At 42.9% G+C, this 17,665-nt stretch overlaps 1 protein-coding gene across 3 annotated transcripts in view; it reads left to right on the top strand.

The window, feature by feature from the left end:
- Positions 1-17,665, top strand: part of ADAMTS12 (ADAM metallopeptidase with thrombospondin type 1 motif 12) — a 287,460-nt gene that overhangs the window by 241,796 nt on the left and 27,999 nt on the right. For 2 of the 3 annotated variants that reach the window (XM_032470748.1, XM_032470757.1), the window contains 3 exons: positions 574-784; positions 11,197-12,330; positions 16,855-17,007. In XM_032470748.1, coding sequence (XP_032326639.1) covers positions 574-784; positions 11,197-12,330; positions 16,855-17,007 — 1,498 coding nt within the window. The remainder of the gene's footprint in view (positions 1-573; positions 785-11,196; positions 12,331-16,854; positions 17,008-17,665) is intronic. The other variant, XM_032470755.1, reaches the window with a different exon arrangement.

Here is a 17,665-nt window from a genome sequence, read left to right as displayed (position 1 = left end):
TACTATGCACTGGACATAAACTGGTATTTTGTTAATCCTCAACACTCTTTTAAAGTCAGGATTGTGGGGAAGGATATAGCTCAGTGGTAGAGTGTGTGTTTAGCCCACACAGGGTCTTGGGTTCATTTCCCAGTACCTCTGTTAAAAAATAAATAAATGACCCTAGTTCCTTCCCCAGTCAAAATTTTTTTTTTAATTTAAAAAATTGAGTCAGCATTGTTACATCCATTTAACAGATAAGGAGAGTAAGGCTTAAACTCACTTGAAGTTGTACAACAGAAAACTGGACCTCAGGTTTCTTGACTGAAAAGAGGGCTTTTTTTTTTTTTTCTCATTTAAAAATATCCTTACTGAGCATCTACTTATGCCCAGTATTCTTTTGGGTTTTGGAGCTGTGATTGAGCAAGCTAGCCTTAGCCCTGTCTGCAGAGCGCCCTCCACTGGATGGGAGCATCTTCAAGAACCTCCCAGCTCTGTCACGGGCACTTCTGCTCCTGGTTTCCTTGCAGGGGTTGAATTGAGAGTGTATAGACTGTGGGTGATCTTCCCTCACATGCCCTTGTGTGTCTGCAGGTGGTGGGCAGGGGAGTGGGAAGCGTGTTCGGCCACATGCGGGCCCCACGGAGAGAAGAAGCGGGTGGTGCTGTGCATCCAGACCATGGGCTCCGACGAGCAGGCTCTCCCAGCTGAAGACTGCCAGCACCTGCTGAAGCCCAAGACCCTCATTTCCTGCAACCGAGACATCCTGTGCCCATCGGACTGGACAGTGGGCAACTGGAGTGAGGTGAGCTCAAGGGTTAGAAGGGAAGCCGGCATTGTTGGTGCTTCATCAGCCCCGCCCCCCATTCCTCTTCACTAGCCAATCCAAAGTGCCCCCGGGTGAAACTGCACCGCTGGCCAGTGCTCTTCACCTCGGGCCTGTTTCCTGCATTTCCCACCACCCAGTATCCTCTCTTGCTTGTTTTTCGTTCTTCCAGGATCTCTCTCTCACTTGTCCAGTGGTCAGATACCAGCCAGGGGGTAGCTAGATCTCACTCACACAGGCTTCCAACAGCCAATCGTAAATCTTTAGGATTTTTGTTGGCCCATTTGTTAAACCATTGGTAGCAAATCGAGGCTCCCCCACCTTCTTCAGGAGCTGGTTTGTCAAACATTTACTGGTAGTTATGTTTCATACAAAAACCAAAGAAGGGTCACTCTGATGGGGGAGCGACAGGCAGTATACTTGACACTTGGAGAAGCCCCTCAAATCATCCATCTGTTCAGATCTGACCAAGGTTTAGGTCGTGTACTATTATCAGTCACATACATTCACATAGTGTTGCATTTCCCTCAAGTTAATCGAATCTAATTCTCCGAGTATAATTAGAAATCCATGGGCTAGAAGGTCAGGAGAGTCTCCCAGGCTTTAATTTTCTTTGGGTTGCCATGGACCCTGGTGCCGTCAGGCCTGGTGCTCCCAGAGGCTGCAGTAGAAGCAGAGACCTTCTTTCTGCAAGGGTGCTGGAGTCCCCAGGGGCCTGGCTCTGCCTCCCTATGCGTATTTCAGTTAATGACCTAAGGAATTACTAGAAAATGAACAATTCTTTAAAAACCAACAGGCCAGAATTTATCGATGGATGCTGACTTCTTACGAGCTTCCTTGGGAAGCCACGTGGTTTCCATAGTAACACTACCATTGACCAGAGTATCTTAGGAATTCCTCTTAGACTCTCCTTCAAAGAAATGGAAATTATTTGATTCAGGAAAATGCCACAGAAAGTCGATTAGAATTAAGTCTGTTGGTTAAAGGAGTAATCTGATCAATCTGGATAAAGCCTTTGTGTTTAATGTGGTATTTGATTATAAGTAAATGCTACTGCTTCTCATAGCTTAAAAAGGTTCTCTGAAAGTATTATCTAAAAAAGAATTCAAAAATGTGTATAAGCAAAGTTACCATCTCTGAAGATAACTATTTGAAAGCAGAAAACACTCATTTGAATACAGACACTTTGATAACCTTATTTCCAAAATGATTTCATTAGCTCGTAGTCACGGTTTAGGTTTATTTAAGCTTCTAATTCTGTACAGAATACTCTCTGGAGCATCTGAGAGAAAGTGAAAAGTATGGTCCCTATATTGTAAGAACTTCCCATCAAATGGGAGAGCTAGGACCAAAACCAGAAAAGTCAAAGGTATACATGTAAAGAAAACACACCTACAGACGAATGCAGGTGTGTTACTGATATGTGCACACATCAGTAATAGGCCAGAATATCCCCCTGCTCCTGGGAAGGCACACTCATGGCCTGTGGCTGGCCTGACCTATTAGTCTACCGCCAACCTGGATTGTCATAAATTACAGTGTTGTCAAAATAAGGCTGAATGGGGTATGGCGACTGGTCCATTAAATCTGTTTACCAGAAATGTGTTGGCTGCATCCAAAGCAGTTAATAATTCCTGTCATGTAGAATTTACTAATTGCCATAATCGTCGTGCTTTTTCAAAGGACTGCAGTTACATGTTTGGCTAAGGCACTCTTTTTATTGTGTTTATGTTTATGAGGAGCGAAATGATGTGCCTTAACTGGGGAACAAAGGACCAAAAAGTTGGCACAAGGTGACAAGTACTAGACAGTCTGTTGTTTCAAACAGAGCCACCGTGTAGTGTACTGACAGCAGACGTGGAATCCAGTTTCTAGCTTCCGTTTGACAGAGCCAGACAGAGAGACGGAGCCACTGCCTTCATTCAGGAGATACTGTCAAGAGAGGTGCTCTTAGTTAAATCAGCATTAAAATGTTCATCGAATGGGGCTTCCTTTCATCCCTCTGCTGTCTTGCTTGTGTCTGCATGAGCCCTTAATGAGCTTTGCTGGAACATGACGCATGTCTTTGACGTTCTGCGAACTGTGCCAGGATACTTTTTAAAGAGATGATATAGTGATTCTTGCTACACAGAGTATTTCTGGTCTGGATTTTGATGAAAAGCAGTGTTTCAGCAATACCTGATCCTTTGGTCTGCACTGGGCCATTTGGGTCACCCTGGGTGAGTCTAAAGCTATAATGTAACTGGGTCAGAAGACCCCAGAACTGTGAGGCTCCTGGACTCCTGTAGACTGGTCTTCCCTGGGCTGTGCAAGGTGGGAAGAAGGAGAATAGGCAAATGCATGAGCTGCCCTTCTCTGCCAATCAACTCTGCCGACCCAAGGAGTGAGGGGAGAGTGGCTTATCTGTGCCAGGCTGGACTGCTCATCCCTGCCCAAGCAGGAGTCAGAAGAAGGAGGTCTCTCCCTTGCTAGTGACAGCCAGAGGCTGCCCCCAGGGCCAGCCTTCCTGCCCCACTGTGACCATCCCCTTCCCCTCTAAGTTCGTGCTGTGGACACCTGACTCCTACTCCCAATCTCAAGTTTCACCAAGAATCTTATCCTGGTTTTGCCCAACCTACTTTCTGGGCTTGGAGGGTAGAGGGGGCCTCTGTTGTAAACAAAGACAATTATCAAAGTTTCTGTGGCCCCCATAGATAGACCACTTCAGCGACCTGCCTTGTGAGAGGCATCCAGTCTAGTGAAAGAGAGCATGACCCCCTGGGTTCAAATCCTGGCTCTGCCACTGATCTGATGTGTGAATTCAATCCCTCTGTGATTACTTTGAGTTTCCTGTGACTTGTTTCCTCCACCTCTAAAATGGGGATAACAGCAGTACTTAGACTCTAGGGAAGTTATGAGGATTAAATGAGCTAATATTCCTGAAGTTCTTAGAAGAACAGTGCCTGGCACATCACAAGAGCTACACATATAATCGTTTGTTAGTAAAGTGAATAGATAGAAACAGGAAGAATGTCATCCATCATTTGTTGAGTGCTTTCCACACTATAGATCAATGTCTCAGTTAACCTTTTAAATAACTCTATGAGGTTGATTTTATTTTATTTTATTTTATTGTATTGTATTGTATTTTATTTTATTTTGAGTTATAGTCAGTTTACAATGTTGTGTCAATTTCCCGTGTAGAGCGCAATTTTTCAGTTATACATGAACATACATATGTTCATTGTTGCATTCTTTTTCACCGTGAGCTACCACAAGATCTTGTATGTATTTCCCTGTGCTATACAGTATAATCTTGTTTACCTATTTTATATATACCTCTCAGTATCTGCAAATTTCAAATTCCCAGTCTTTCCCTTCCCACCCCCCTCCCCCCTGGCAAACACAAGTTTGTATTCTATGTCTATGAGTCTGTTTCTGTTTTGTATTTATGTTCATTTATCTTTCTGTTTTCTTTTTTTTTAGATTCCACATATGAGCGATCTCATATGGTATTTTTCTTTCTCTTTCTGGCTTACTTCACTTAGAATGACATTCTCCAGTTCCATCTATGTTGCTGCAAATGGCGTTATGTTTTCGGTTTTTGTGGCTGAATAGTATTCCATCATATAAATATGCCACATCTTCTTTATCCAGTCATCTGTTGATGGACATTTAGGCTGTTTCCATGTCTTGGCTATTGTAAATAGTGCTGCTATGAACACTGGGGTGCAGGTGTCTTTTTGAAGTAGGGTTCCTTCTAAATATATGCCCAGCCACTGTGGAAAACAGTATGGAGATTCCTCAAAAGTCTAGGAATAGACTTACCATATGACCCCAAAATCCCACTCTATGAGGTTGATTTTAGTTCATGAATTCCCCTCTTTCTCCCAGCAGTTAGATGAATAGATTTAGTAATTTTTCTAGACATTTTAGCCCTGGCAAGCCCTAACTGAGCTAATGTTAAACCTCTCTTGGCCTTTTCTCATTTAAAAAGACAGAGTTATTATAAGGTTCGATGATAATCTGTATGAGCCCTTGGCATAGTGCCTAGAAAATAAGAAGTGTTCACTAAAGAGTAACTTTATTATTGGGCAAGATGACATGCTACTGATTTTGCAAGCCTTGTACAGTCCATGGCACCCAGTTGCCCTGATGAAATTGATCTGTGGCCCCTGCATTTTCATCTAACTCCCTCCCGGAGCTCAGGACCATTTTATTCATGGAGTATTATAAGCCCAGGGCTTAGAGCCTGCAAGCTTTTTAAGGGCCTACAAAAATGTTTGAAACCTGCAAAATCAAAAAAAAAAAAGAAAACCCAAAAACTAATGTGTTGCTCCAATAGAAAAATGACACTGCAAAATCAGAAATCAGTCTTTAATCACATATTAAAAGCAAATAATTATCAAGCATTTAGTATGTATATCAAACACTTTTACGGGTATTAGCACAATATCTCACAATAGTCTTCTTAGTCCCTTTTTACTGGTGAAGAAACTGAGGCACAGAGGTATATAGAAACTTGTCCAAGGTCACACAGCCTCTAAGCCATAGAACCAGATTTTGAATGCAAGCAACAGAGCTTTTACTCTGAACACTGGCATGAAACATCTCAAACGTCTGCAAAAGGTAACAATATGACAGCTCTCAGTATTCATGGAAAATGTATTATGTTTAGAAACAATTTTCTCACTTTGCTGAAATTCCAAACTATGCATAATGATTGCGGAGAAGTCAGAGCCACTCATAAATTAAATGAGCTGCCATCGCCAAATATTTTCAAAAGCAGAAGAATAAAACGCTTTTCAAATTGTTTTTACAGAAAGGAAATTACATTTCACATGCGCCTAGAGATTTAGTCTATTTGATGGGCCATGGGGTGGAACCTCCAAAAGCCGGCATGCCCAGGGTCTGCAAAGATCTTTCATCAGTCCTTTCTGTGCAAAGCTGTTCACATGAGTGTTGCCTTGCACAAGTGACCGGGTAGACTAAATGTCGATTTTCACAAACAAGCTCTTCTGGCTCTTCAAACAGAGGGCACTGCAAGTGCCAGTGGCTTATCTGTTGCTAAATGAAAAGCAAAGCAAACAGTACTCGTGCGAAGACCCCCATGAGTTCCTGCAAACTGAAGGGAGACAGAGCATGGACGGCTAGGAGACATTGCTGGTTCACTTACCCTTAGTAATCCCAGGTTACAGTTAAGGTCCAGGGCACTCCTATGGGGCTAGACACCTGCTGCTTTAGCCTTGACCACCTGCTCTTTTGTCTGGGGACCTCTGCAAGAGCCAACACCTCAGTCCTTCCAGGACATCAGCAGTCTGTGCTTTGCCAGATTTCCTAGAGAACACAATTGAGCATTTTTTTTTTTTATCTGAAACAGCTACTCACAGAAAACCAGTTGGGGGCCATGCTGATTCTCTTCATCATGTCTGATTTTTTTTTTAATTATCTAGTGTACTGTACTCATTTGCTAGGGCTGCCATAACAAAGTACCACAAACTGGGTGTCTTAATGAAATGTATTGTCTCACCACTCTTTAACTAGAGGTCCAAGGTCAAGGTGTCAGCAGAGCTGGCTCCTTCTGAGGGCTGTGAAGGAGAATCTCTTCCATGCTTTTCTCCTATCCCTCTGGTGGTTTGCTCACAGTCTTTGGTGTTTCTTGGCTTGTAGATGCAACACGTTGGTCTCTGCTTTCATCTTCACATGGCCTTATCTCTACGTGTGTCTCTGTATCCAAATTTCCCCTTTTTATAAGGACAATGGACATATTGGATTAGGGCCCAACCTAGTAACCTCATTTTAACTTGACTACCTCTGGGAAGACCCAATCTTCAAATAAGATGACATTCTGAGGTACAAGGGAAGAGGATGAGCAGGGGTAAGGACTCTGATATCTTTTTGGGGGTAGGGGGACACAGTTCAACTCATAACAGGTACCCAAGGTTTGTAGCTTACTTTCAAAATGGCTTTAGTATGAGATCCAATCATTCATTTATAAATTCCCAAGACTATGTATTAAGTGTTTTTATGCCCAAAGCATTAGCTGTTTCTCTACTCATGCCCTTAGTCCAAACTCTCTAATAAACCCCAACTGTGTTTTTAAGTAAACTCTCTCTGAGCCAATTGCCAGCTCCCCTCACCCACAGTCTCCCCAACAGTGCGCCTCAGGGGGGTTGACTGATTTAGCCCTAGACCTGGTTCTCAGTGGGCTCCCCCGGGAGTCCTTAATCTAGGCGTGATGGCATGTGACAGCAAGATAACTCCCAGGGAGGACATTAGCAGATTGACACGCTGTTTGCCTGGTACAGAGCTCCAAATTATAAGCTAAGAGCGTAAGATAATCATAGCAGAAATTGGTTTTGAGAATCGTGGAACTACCAATTGAGATGAGTTCTAAGTGTGGTGCCGTGTCTTGCATTTATCTCACTGGAAGGGCTTGACAGCTCCTAAAGAGATAAACACAGTTGGAAGATGTACTGGAAGAAGCGTGCGCTGAATACAGAACAGCACCGCCTGTTCTGCTGTGACTACGAGAAAAGGCAACTGGGTTTCTACGCCCGATATACTCTGTAGATAGTTAACACTGTCTCACTGGGCACAGTCTGCCCTAGTGCAGAGGAATGGCAGCCATTGATTATTGGAAAAGCTCCATGTCTACTGGGTAAGGAAAGCAGAAGGATGCGGATGGTCGGTGGAAAACATATACAGTCTCCCAGACCCAGGGGTCCATTTATGAAGTTTTGAGTTGCCATTTAGGAGTGGGGCCAAGAGTTGCAGGTCATCTGCTTTTTTAAGAGAAGCTAAAACTCTGGAGTCCTAGTAGGAAATCTACTCATTTTCAAGTGTTGACACTAATTCAGTTTTTGTATTTTTCTTTTCTTTCTTTATTTTTTTAATGGAAGTACTGGGGATTGAACCCAGGACCTCGTGCATGCTAAGCGTGCACTCTACCACTGAGCTATTTCCCTCCCCCCAGTTTTTATATTTTGTTTGTTTACTTGTTTGTTTGAAGGTTGAGCAGACCAAAGAATACACGTCAGCGGGCCACATTGAGCCCTTAAGTCTGCCACTTTGGAATTCCTGTTCTAGAATAATGTTTTGTTTTAAAAGGTCAAAATCTAATGTATTTTAACTGAACAACCACCTAGATAGCTATTATTTACTCCTGCTTTTTTGTTTGTTTGTTTTTAGGCTGAACAAGTTCACCGTGAATAATATTATTTAATACTTGTAATTTATAAATTAAAAATAAAGACTTTTACCCATCTCTTAGCCCTAGGAAGTCTGAATTGGAAAAAAAAAAATCTAGCAGTAAACCAGTCGGCTATTATGGGTCTCTGCAGTGTCTTCTAGACATGTGCCTACAACTATTTCTCCCAGACAGGTGCTCACCTCACAGCAACCCCCAAGACAGGTCTGTGCATCACTCTGTGCTTCACAAGGATGGTAGAAGTTGGGGACCCCCATGCCCTTCGTAATTATCACTATTATTATTATCAGCATCATTATTATAACAGTGATAATAATAGCTTCCCGTTCCCAATTGTCTTCTATATATTATGCAGTGTGTTAAGACTGTTGTCTTATGTAACATTCACAGGCGCCTTGAAAGGTGAGCATTACTTTCAATTTCTGGATGAGGAAGCTGAGGCTTAGTTCCTGCCTCATGCGTGGGGTTAATAATGGGGTTATAATGGCATGTTGAAGGCTTTAAGCTATTTCTTACAGGTTTCATAAAAGCTTTTATATCATAATTCAATATGAGGTGGAGGGCACACACCCATATACTTTTGGATTTTTTAAAATGCTTAAAACAAAATTTTTTAATGTACACTACTAAAAATGTACACTACTCTATATAAAATAGATAACAAGAACTGACTGTATACATTTGAAAACAGGGAACTGTATTCAATTTCTTATAATAACATATAATAGAAAGGAATCTGAAAAGAAAAAAAATGTATATGTATAACTGAAGCACTTTGCTGTACATCTGAAACTAACATTGTAAATCAACTATGCTACAATTAAAAAAAATGTAAAGTTGTCCAGTAAAGTCTATGGGTATTAGAGACATGACAAATCAAAATAAACAAGGAAAAGGAAATGAAGAAAAAGAAAAGAAAATCAAAAGGTTTCCTACTATGTAACTGTCCACTCTGACATTTTTTGGAAAGAAAATCCCAAAGGGAGTGGGGTACACCTGCTGCTTGAGAACAGTTGGTGGCAGCGTTGGCGGGGTCCTCACTGATGAATCAGCTCTCGAAACCAAGCTTTCCTGAGGCAGTCAGCGTGGAGATGCGTTCAGACGTACATGGAGGATTATTTGGCTAGCCTGATCAGTTTTTGCAGAGTGGAGATTTGAAGAACCAAGGGGTTCGGATTAGTACGTAAGTGGAGAAGTGACTTAGGATGACTAAAATGGTTGGAGCATAAAGTATCTTCAGGCACAAGAAGAGTAGAAATATTGTGATAAGCCAGGAAAGAAGAATCCTCAGCCTGCCCTTTCCAGGCTCCAAGGTGCAGTGAAGAGACCGTTTCCTGCCCGGTGGGCTCTGAGACCTTTAGTTTTGTAGTCTCCAGTGGGTTGGAAATGAGTGTGCACTTCTTGGTCTGTGAAGCACTCTTCCCACCAAAAATTATTATTAGTATATCAAAAAAAAAACTTGGAAGTTCAGTCTGAGAGTTGAGTGTTTGTTGACATCTTAAACCCGCAGCTTCATTGGTCGCCCTCAAATCTGCTGTCGGATATTCCCTGAGCTGCACAGCCTCCTGTGCTTACGAGTGTCTCCTGCTTTTAAAGGCACTTGTTTCACAGACCATCACGGATCCGTGAGTGACTGTGCTTGACTGGAACAAAATAAAAGGGGAGTCTTCTCCAAAAGTATTATTTCCCTATACAGAGGAAATTGAAAATAGGACTTGAGAAGGCAAGAAATTTAAGCCAAAAAATGGAAAAATTGGAGAATTTTCCCATTCCTGATTTTGTTCCAGGTAAAACAATCACATAATAAATATGTAGTCAGTGGTCACTGTGTCCTAAGAACCATCCTAGAATTCTATTATGAACAAGAAAAGAGTTTTTGCCTTGGGTAACTTTTCAGAAATCAGGAGTTTGGTCAAGTCAGTAAGTGATTTCAGCAGATAAACCGCGGGTCCACTGTGCTGTGTTAGGTTTTGTGGGAGGCACGGAATAAATCTGATTCTTACTCTGCCACTGACTTGCAGCCTTTCAAATGGGTCTCTGGGTCTCAGTTTCCCCTCTTGTGAAAGAAGGAAGAGTAATTCCAGCCTTGTAAATCTCACAGCCCCATACCCCTCACAGGGCTGACACTCACAGGGGACTACCCAGAATAATGGCTGGGAAGCCCTTTGAAATCTAGGAAGCATTGTGTGGTCCCTATCTTCAAGAAACCTGCTTTGAGGTTAGAGACATAAGACAGACAAATATGAAACAGCCAGTACAGACCTGGATGGTCCATGTTCAAGAGCCAGTTGTTTGATGGATAACTTAAAGTATCATTGGAAACGTAAGCTAAAAAGGAACAATTTAGTAAGAATATGGATTTCTCAATGTATCTAGACATTTAGTGTTCTGTAGCAACTATGTGTTTGCAGCTGCTGAGACTTGAAATAAATAGTTTACCATGAATGCTGAGGGAGGACTGTCCTGTTAGGATCCTCCCCCCACCAAAGGCAATCTAGCTGCCTGCGCTTTGTATGCCCTACAGAAGAATGTGGATGGAACATTGGAGAGGGGCACCTGCCGTGGCCCTGTGTATCCATCAGCTCTGTGCTACAGAACTCAGCTACCTGGAAAGAGTATTTCCCCACCTTTGATTAACTACCTGCCTTTGAATTTCAGAAAAGGACCTGGATCTCTGTACATGAGTGAGTACAGTGATTTTCGAGCTTTCAACCTGAGTCTACCTGACACAGGCAAAAAAATGGAGCTCTGGTGTCTGGGTGAGATTATGTGAGTCATAATGGATAAGGAAAGGCTCATAATTAACAGATTCCAGTGACTATAAATATTTTATATTAATTTAGAAACATCAAAACCCTAGGAAAGATACTACTATCTCTTTAAAAAAAATTAGGTGATCTGTTTAAATCGCTGCACTCTTCATGGATCCACTATTCAGCATTCATAGCCCAGTCTTCAGTTTTACTATGTTATTTTTGGCATTTTCAGTTTGTTATGGGTAGATGATTGGCCCAGAGTCCCAGCTGGTCTCCAGAAGATACATATTTCCATGGGACTCTAAAGGAGCACAAAAATCAAATATGAAGATAGAAAACAATTTTAGCCACAGTTCAGCTTCCATTGTGCCTGTCCTGATTTGTTGTAAACCTTAGCATGAGAACTAACACATCTTTCCTAGACTAACAACATCTCTCTTTTCCAGTGTTCTGTTTCCTGTGGTGGTGGAGTGAGGATTCGCAGTGTCACATGTGCCAAGAATCATGATGAGCCTTGTGACATGACAAGGAAACCCAATAGCCGAGCTCTCTGTGGCCTCCAGCAGTGCCCATCTAGCCGGAGAATTCTGAAACCCAACAAAGGCACAATTTCCAATGGGAAAAAGCTACCAACACCTGACCCCTTCAAGCCCATCCCTCCAGCTACACCCACTCCCAGGATGCTGACCACACCCAGTCCTGGGATGCTGACCACACCCACTGTGCCTGGGTCTATGAGCACAAGTACTCTGGCAATCAGCAGCCCTGGTCCTACCACAGCCTCCAAAGAAGTCGACCTGGATGGGAAACAGTGGCAGAATAGTTCAACTCAAAGTGAACCAGGCTCCTATGATGTCATTTCCATTGGAAGTACTTCCCAGCCCATCGTCACTTCCCAGTCTATGAGTATCCAGCCAAATGAAGAGAACGTTTCCAATCCAGACACTGGCCCTACCTCAGAGGGAGACCTTTTAGCCATGACAATGAGTGATTCTGATTTATCAACTTCCAGCAACCCTGTGACTTGGCAGGTGACTCCATTTTACAATCCCTTGACCAAAGAACCAGAAATGGAGATTCATAGTGGCTCAGGGGAAGACAGTGAACAACCTGAGAACAAAAATGAAAACAACTCTGTGACATGGACCAAGATCAGAGTAGCCGGAAATGATGTTTCAGTGGAAAGAAGTACAGAAATGCCACTTGGACCTCCGCCAACGCCTTATCTTAGGGGGGCATCCTTGTGGCCACCCTTCAGCACAGTGTCAGAAGGACTGCTCGCCACCCAAAGGCCCTCCACTCTCAAAAGTGCTGCACCCAGAGCTGAGGGGATGGTCACTGAAAAGCCAGCTAACCCTCTGGGAGGAGATCGCCAGCCAGCATCCTCAGAAAAGTCAGTAAACCATCATCCCCCAGAACTTTCAAGCAACATGAATCTAACACAGAGTTCTGGAGCAGTTTTGACTGAGGAAGATGCAACAAGTCTGATTGCTGAGGGGTTTTTGCTGAATGTTTCCAATTACAAGCCACTCTCCACAGGCCACAGTCCTGCCCAGTGGATTGTTGGAAACTGGAGTGAGGTAGGAGTTCCATTTCTTACCCATGCCTGATTCTTTATGGAAATTAGCGCTGGTATTGTAGTGCAAATTTCAAAGTGGGCTTGTAGAAAACATAGTCTACTGTGGCAAAAAGGCGAGGCAGTCTGGTCCATGCCCTCACCTCCTTGTCTCCCTGTTTCCTCTCCCAAAACTCCTAAATAGAGAAAAAAAAAATCTCCAGGGAAGGAGAGCAAGTGTAGTGAGATATAGTGAAAAGAATCTGGAGCTAAATCAGGAGGCCTGGGTCAGCCAGCTGAGTGATAGGGGAGAATTCAGTCTGTCTCTCTGAGCCCACTTTTTATCTACAGAACAAGGAAGCTGGTATAGGTCATCTCTCCTCTTTAATGTCCCTTCCAGTTACAAACTAATGATCCTATAATGAGGGACACTGAAAAGATGTGAGTTCACATCTCATTCAGAAAGCCACTACTGAGACACTGATTTAAACCTGTCAAGTAATCACAATTGGAATGGAAATCTAAGAAAGAATTCTTAACAGTTCTATAGCTCACTGTATCAATGATTTCTTTTTGGATTCAGTGTTTGCTTGTATTAAAAAGTTTTATTTTGGCTCATTAAAAGGATTAGACGATAGAGAAGGAGATAAACATGAGGACAAAATGTTGGCCCCTGTTTTCAGGCTTCAGGAATTTGGCTAGATATTTGTTTTTCCATCTCTCGAGCTAATTACATCCTTTGAAGCATCAAAATCACTTCTCACCCCCTTGAATTTCGAATGCACAGTATATGAACCTGTTAAAAATAATTTGACAACTCAAAAGAGGACTTTGTGGCAAAGTAATGACATGTTCAGATCATTCCGTGTTTTTTAGGACAATGCATGACTCATCTCCCCAGCTAAAGAGAAGTATAAGCAGCTAATATAAAAATAACAATGTGTTTAATTTATAAGATGTGTTCATTTCCGTATCACTTTCCTGTGTATCTTTTATTTTCTCCTTTTGACAGTCTGGGGAGCAGGTAGGGTCTCATTTATACCAACTTACAAAAAGAGAAACTAAGATTTTTAACAGTTAAGTGACTTGTCTACAGACATGTCAGTTGCGTGATGAACCTTCTGACTCCTTTCACTCTAATCTGTTGTTTCTCTAGTGAATTTTGGCACCAGCTGACAACTTTGCTGTATTAAAATTCTTTTGTCTGAATTAATCAGTCTCGTTGGTCATGGAATTAAATATACTGGCAATAAATAGGTGAACACAAACTTCGAAAAATGTTTGTTCGCATTCGAACTATGTTTTCACATTGATTTATTTCGCTTTCTAAAGCGAAATCACATTCATTACGTTTTCTGTCAGTGGAGGGGCATCTTATTATCTCCATTTGCATGTAGAGAATCCAGGTTCAGGAGGGGGAAAAGTTTCATGCTTAGAATAATCCAGTTTGTAGAAAGAATGAGAGGGATGGGTGTTATCATTTGACTTTGATAGAAATAAACTGTCTCAGGAGGAGGAGATCAAGTGGTGGAGCACATGCTTAGCGTACACAAGGTCCTGGGTTCAATCCCCAGTACCTCCTCTAAACAAATAAATTAAATAAATTACCCCCCAAAACAAAAACAAAAACCCAAAAAGCAAAAGAAAGAAAGAAAGAAAGAAACGAAGGAAGGAAGGAAGGAAGGAAGGAAGGAAGAAAGAAAGGAAGAAAGGAAGAAAGGAAGAAAGAAAGAGACTGTCTTGTTGAACACATAATTCACCCAAAATTTGGCAACCATTGGAGCCACCGATAGCTATTAATTTTAGGCAGATTGTCTGGAAAAGGGGAATTGGCCCAGACTGCAGAGGCTTTTAAAACTGCAAGAACATTACGAGGACAGAGTTCCCCATTTGGCCAGAGTCCCCTTCATGACAAGGCTTGGCACCTTCGGCTTTTGTGCATCGTTTGAGACAAAATGTTCAATACACAGAATTGTCGGAGAGGATCAGGATCCGGAATGAAAACCTGGGGTTTTCAGTTTCCCACTGTCCCCTGATTTTTTTTATTGTACCCATTTCTGAAGTTATTTCTTTAGGATTGTCCCTCCCTATAATGGCGTGACTGGCCTCTCAATCACTGCATCTTAGGAACCCTAGAATCCCCACTGGTATCAATCTTCCCTTGTCCTCCTGGAAAAACCCTAATGGTTTTTCAAGTCAGTGTCGTCTCATCATTTCTGTCATCTCCTCTTTATTTCCTGTTAGTTTAGTTTCAGCGGTTTCCAATCTAATGGTCAGAGGCATCTGGAAAAGGTTGTTTCCATATTTCCAGATGCCTCCCACCATTGTTTACTACAATGTTGGGGGGAGGGGGCTGCTACCAGCATTCCACGTCTGAGAGCCAAAGATCATGAGAGTCCTGTGACACTCAGGGAGGTCCCTGATGAGGAAGTGTTACCCCATGCAACATGCCAGTAGTGCCCCAGAGGTCAAGAGTGGTGGACCCTCGGTTACTACTTTTGTTAGGACACCTGCCCTTGCCGGTCTGAGCCCTTTAATCTCTCCCCTGCCCAATGCTTTCCACTCATCATGCCAAGAGATGTAAGACTGCCATATTTCCCTTCCAAAAGGAATTTTCTAATCATTCCAAACTTCTGATCACAAATCTTTAATGTACTTTCATTACATATCACATCAGATGAGATCCACTCTAATATCCAACAGCCATCACAACCCAGCATAATCCAGCTTTCAACATTACTGCCTCCCACCTTGCTTCATCCAACTGAAGCTTCAACAAATCTAAACTGCTCAGGTTCCTCTAAACCATCTGCTCCTCTCAGTCCAGTGCCTTTGTTTATGCTGTTTCCTCTGCCTGGAATTTCTTTCTTCTTCTCCTTTGTCCCTTTAAATCCTGCCTGTTCTTCAGTGTCCAGCTTTGAGCTGCTTCTTCCATAAGCCTTTCCTACTCTTTCAGATTGGAAGTAATTTCTAAAGTTACTTAGCATTTGACCTGAAAGCTCTCTCGTGGTGTCCTCCCACTTTCTGTCCTGTATGAAGAGCTGTGCATGTCCCCCAGTGTCCCCATCATGTTCCCTCTCACTGCTTGTGAGTTCAAACATCAAAGAACTCATATAAAAACCAAGTTAACTTTGTAAACTTGACATGTAGACATAAAGCTTGAAAGCAGAAGCTCTGGGTTTGCATATTGGCTCAATCACAGACTGTATGTCCTCACTGCACCCATTTCCTTATCTATAAAATGAGGATGATGACAGTGCCTGATTCATGAGATTGTTAGGAGATGAAAGGAACAGCTCTGTGTAAGGTGCTCAGAAGAGTGTCAGGCACATAGGAAGCACTCGGTAAGTATTTGCTTTGATATCTGTTTGTAGGACAGAAAACTTAGGCGCTTGACAGCGTGCATAGGTGGGGATCTCATTTTGACCGAAAATCACATATCAGCAAATTGCTTCATCATTCAGTCAGATCCCCTGGGCCAGTTAAATGCATGCTATACAGTCGTGTAGATGGAAGTGACAGTGTAATATTCCACAGCCTTTCACAGCAGCTTTCATGCAATTCTGCTGCAGCCCTGCACATCAGTTCCAGTTCTGAACACCCTGAAACCTGCTCCTTGACCTGGTAAATCAGTTGTCACAGGGTCACTAGCTGTGATGAGGGAGAAGGTTTCTGGGACAAAGTGAAGTTGTCCCTCAGCCTTCTCAGGGTCCTCCTGTCTTCTCTGATCCCCCACTCCGAATTTTAAACTAATACAAGGGACCGTCAGTGGAATCCCATTTCACTGACTGCATTTCATGGACTTCCTCCTGTGAGCTTTACCTCTGGACCCTGACTGGCTGCCTGAATAGAAATTGTCAAAAAGGAATTAAACAGATGTCTGCTCACAACATCTGAATCTAACAGGACTAGATTCAGAGCCCCAGAGACGTGTGTATTTGCAACATGAATATGGTACAAAAAGAGCTATAGGTAAACATCACTTTTGGTTTACCAGGTTCATCACTGGCCTGGTAATTTGGTCTCACTAACTCCTTTCCTGGCTTTGAACAAATGTCACACTTTTCTCCATGTCGTGATGTGAAATTAACATCGTACTGTCTGTGTGACCTTGAGCCTGACTTCTAAACTCTCTGAGCCCCAGAGACCTGGAAATGGGACTTATAATACCGACCTTGAAGATGTGTTGTGTTTAATAGGTACCATTTTTAGAGCACTCGCTTTGTGCATGAATTACCTCTGTTGTTCTTACAGCATTTAATAGACGAGGCACTGGGTTTTCCTCTCACAGAGAAATCAGGAATCCTCAACCCTGGCTGCTTATTAGAATCACCTGGCAAGTTTTTAAAACACCCATGCCTGAGCCCTGCCGGCAGCTGTTCAGGTTAATTTCTTTGGGGTGGGGCGCCAGCACTGGTACGTTTTTAAAGCTCTGCAGGCAGATTTAGTGGGTAGCTGAGACTGAGGACCCCTGACTCGGGGGTGTCTTGGCATGTGCCAGAGAAAGTGGCCCTGAGCCTCTGTCTTCTGTCTCCTCCTCCCCCGGCAGTGCTCTACCACGTGCGGGCTGGGGGCCTACTGGCGCAGCGTGCGGTGCAGCACCCACCAGGACTCAGACTGTGCCGCCCTTCAGAGGCCAGACCCGGCTAAGAGATGCCACCTCCGTCCCTGTGCTGGCTGGAAAGTGGGGAACTGGAGCAAGGTAATTTATCAGGCTCAGCGGGGATAGGGGTGGAGGGGTGCAAGAGGAACTTACACAAGCATTTGCTAAAATAGATTTTCCTCCTCCCTTCCTACTCTCCAACCTTCCTGCCTCCCTTCTGCCCTTTTCTTTGATAAAATGGTGGATGAGTAAATCACAGGCATTACACAATCACAGGCCTACTTCATGTTACACAATAGCCTTAGAACCAGCACAGAGTTGTTATTAACCCACGTGTTTTTATCTGCCTGTCCACCCTTACCAGATAAACTGGGGGGAAGAAAAAAGTGAAATTTGGTGTGATTAATTGCTTGTCCAGCATGCAACACTATTTCTAAATTGCTTAAATTTAGCTTTATAATTAATAATTCTACATTATCACATGTGTAATTAAATCATGGTTCAGCAGCTGCTCACAAGGCAAGGATAGCATTGAGTCTGCCAGACTCAAAATGAAAAGAAAGCTGAAACATCAAGAAAAATTTTGGTCTTTAAAAGTCTGTTTTCTGTATGGATCTCTTTGACATGCGATTTTGTTGTCTTTGCTAATGTGGCTGCTGTTACTTACATTGCCGTGCTGTCTGCATAGTCCCTTGGGAAAGGCTTTAGCCGGTTTTAGGATTAGTCAGCCATGGTCCTTCTGGGCACCTATCAGGCC

The sequence above is a fragment of the Camelus ferus genome, chromosome 3 (assembly GCF_009834535.1).
Source record: "Camelus ferus isolate YT-003-E chromosome 3, BCGSAC_Cfer_1.0, whole genome shotgun sequence".
In the NCBI taxonomy this organism is placed as follows: domain Eukaryota; kingdom Metazoa; phylum Chordata; class Mammalia; order Artiodactyla; family Camelidae; genus Camelus; species Camelus ferus.
This window is presented reverse-complemented; position numbering and strand designations above follow the sequence as displayed.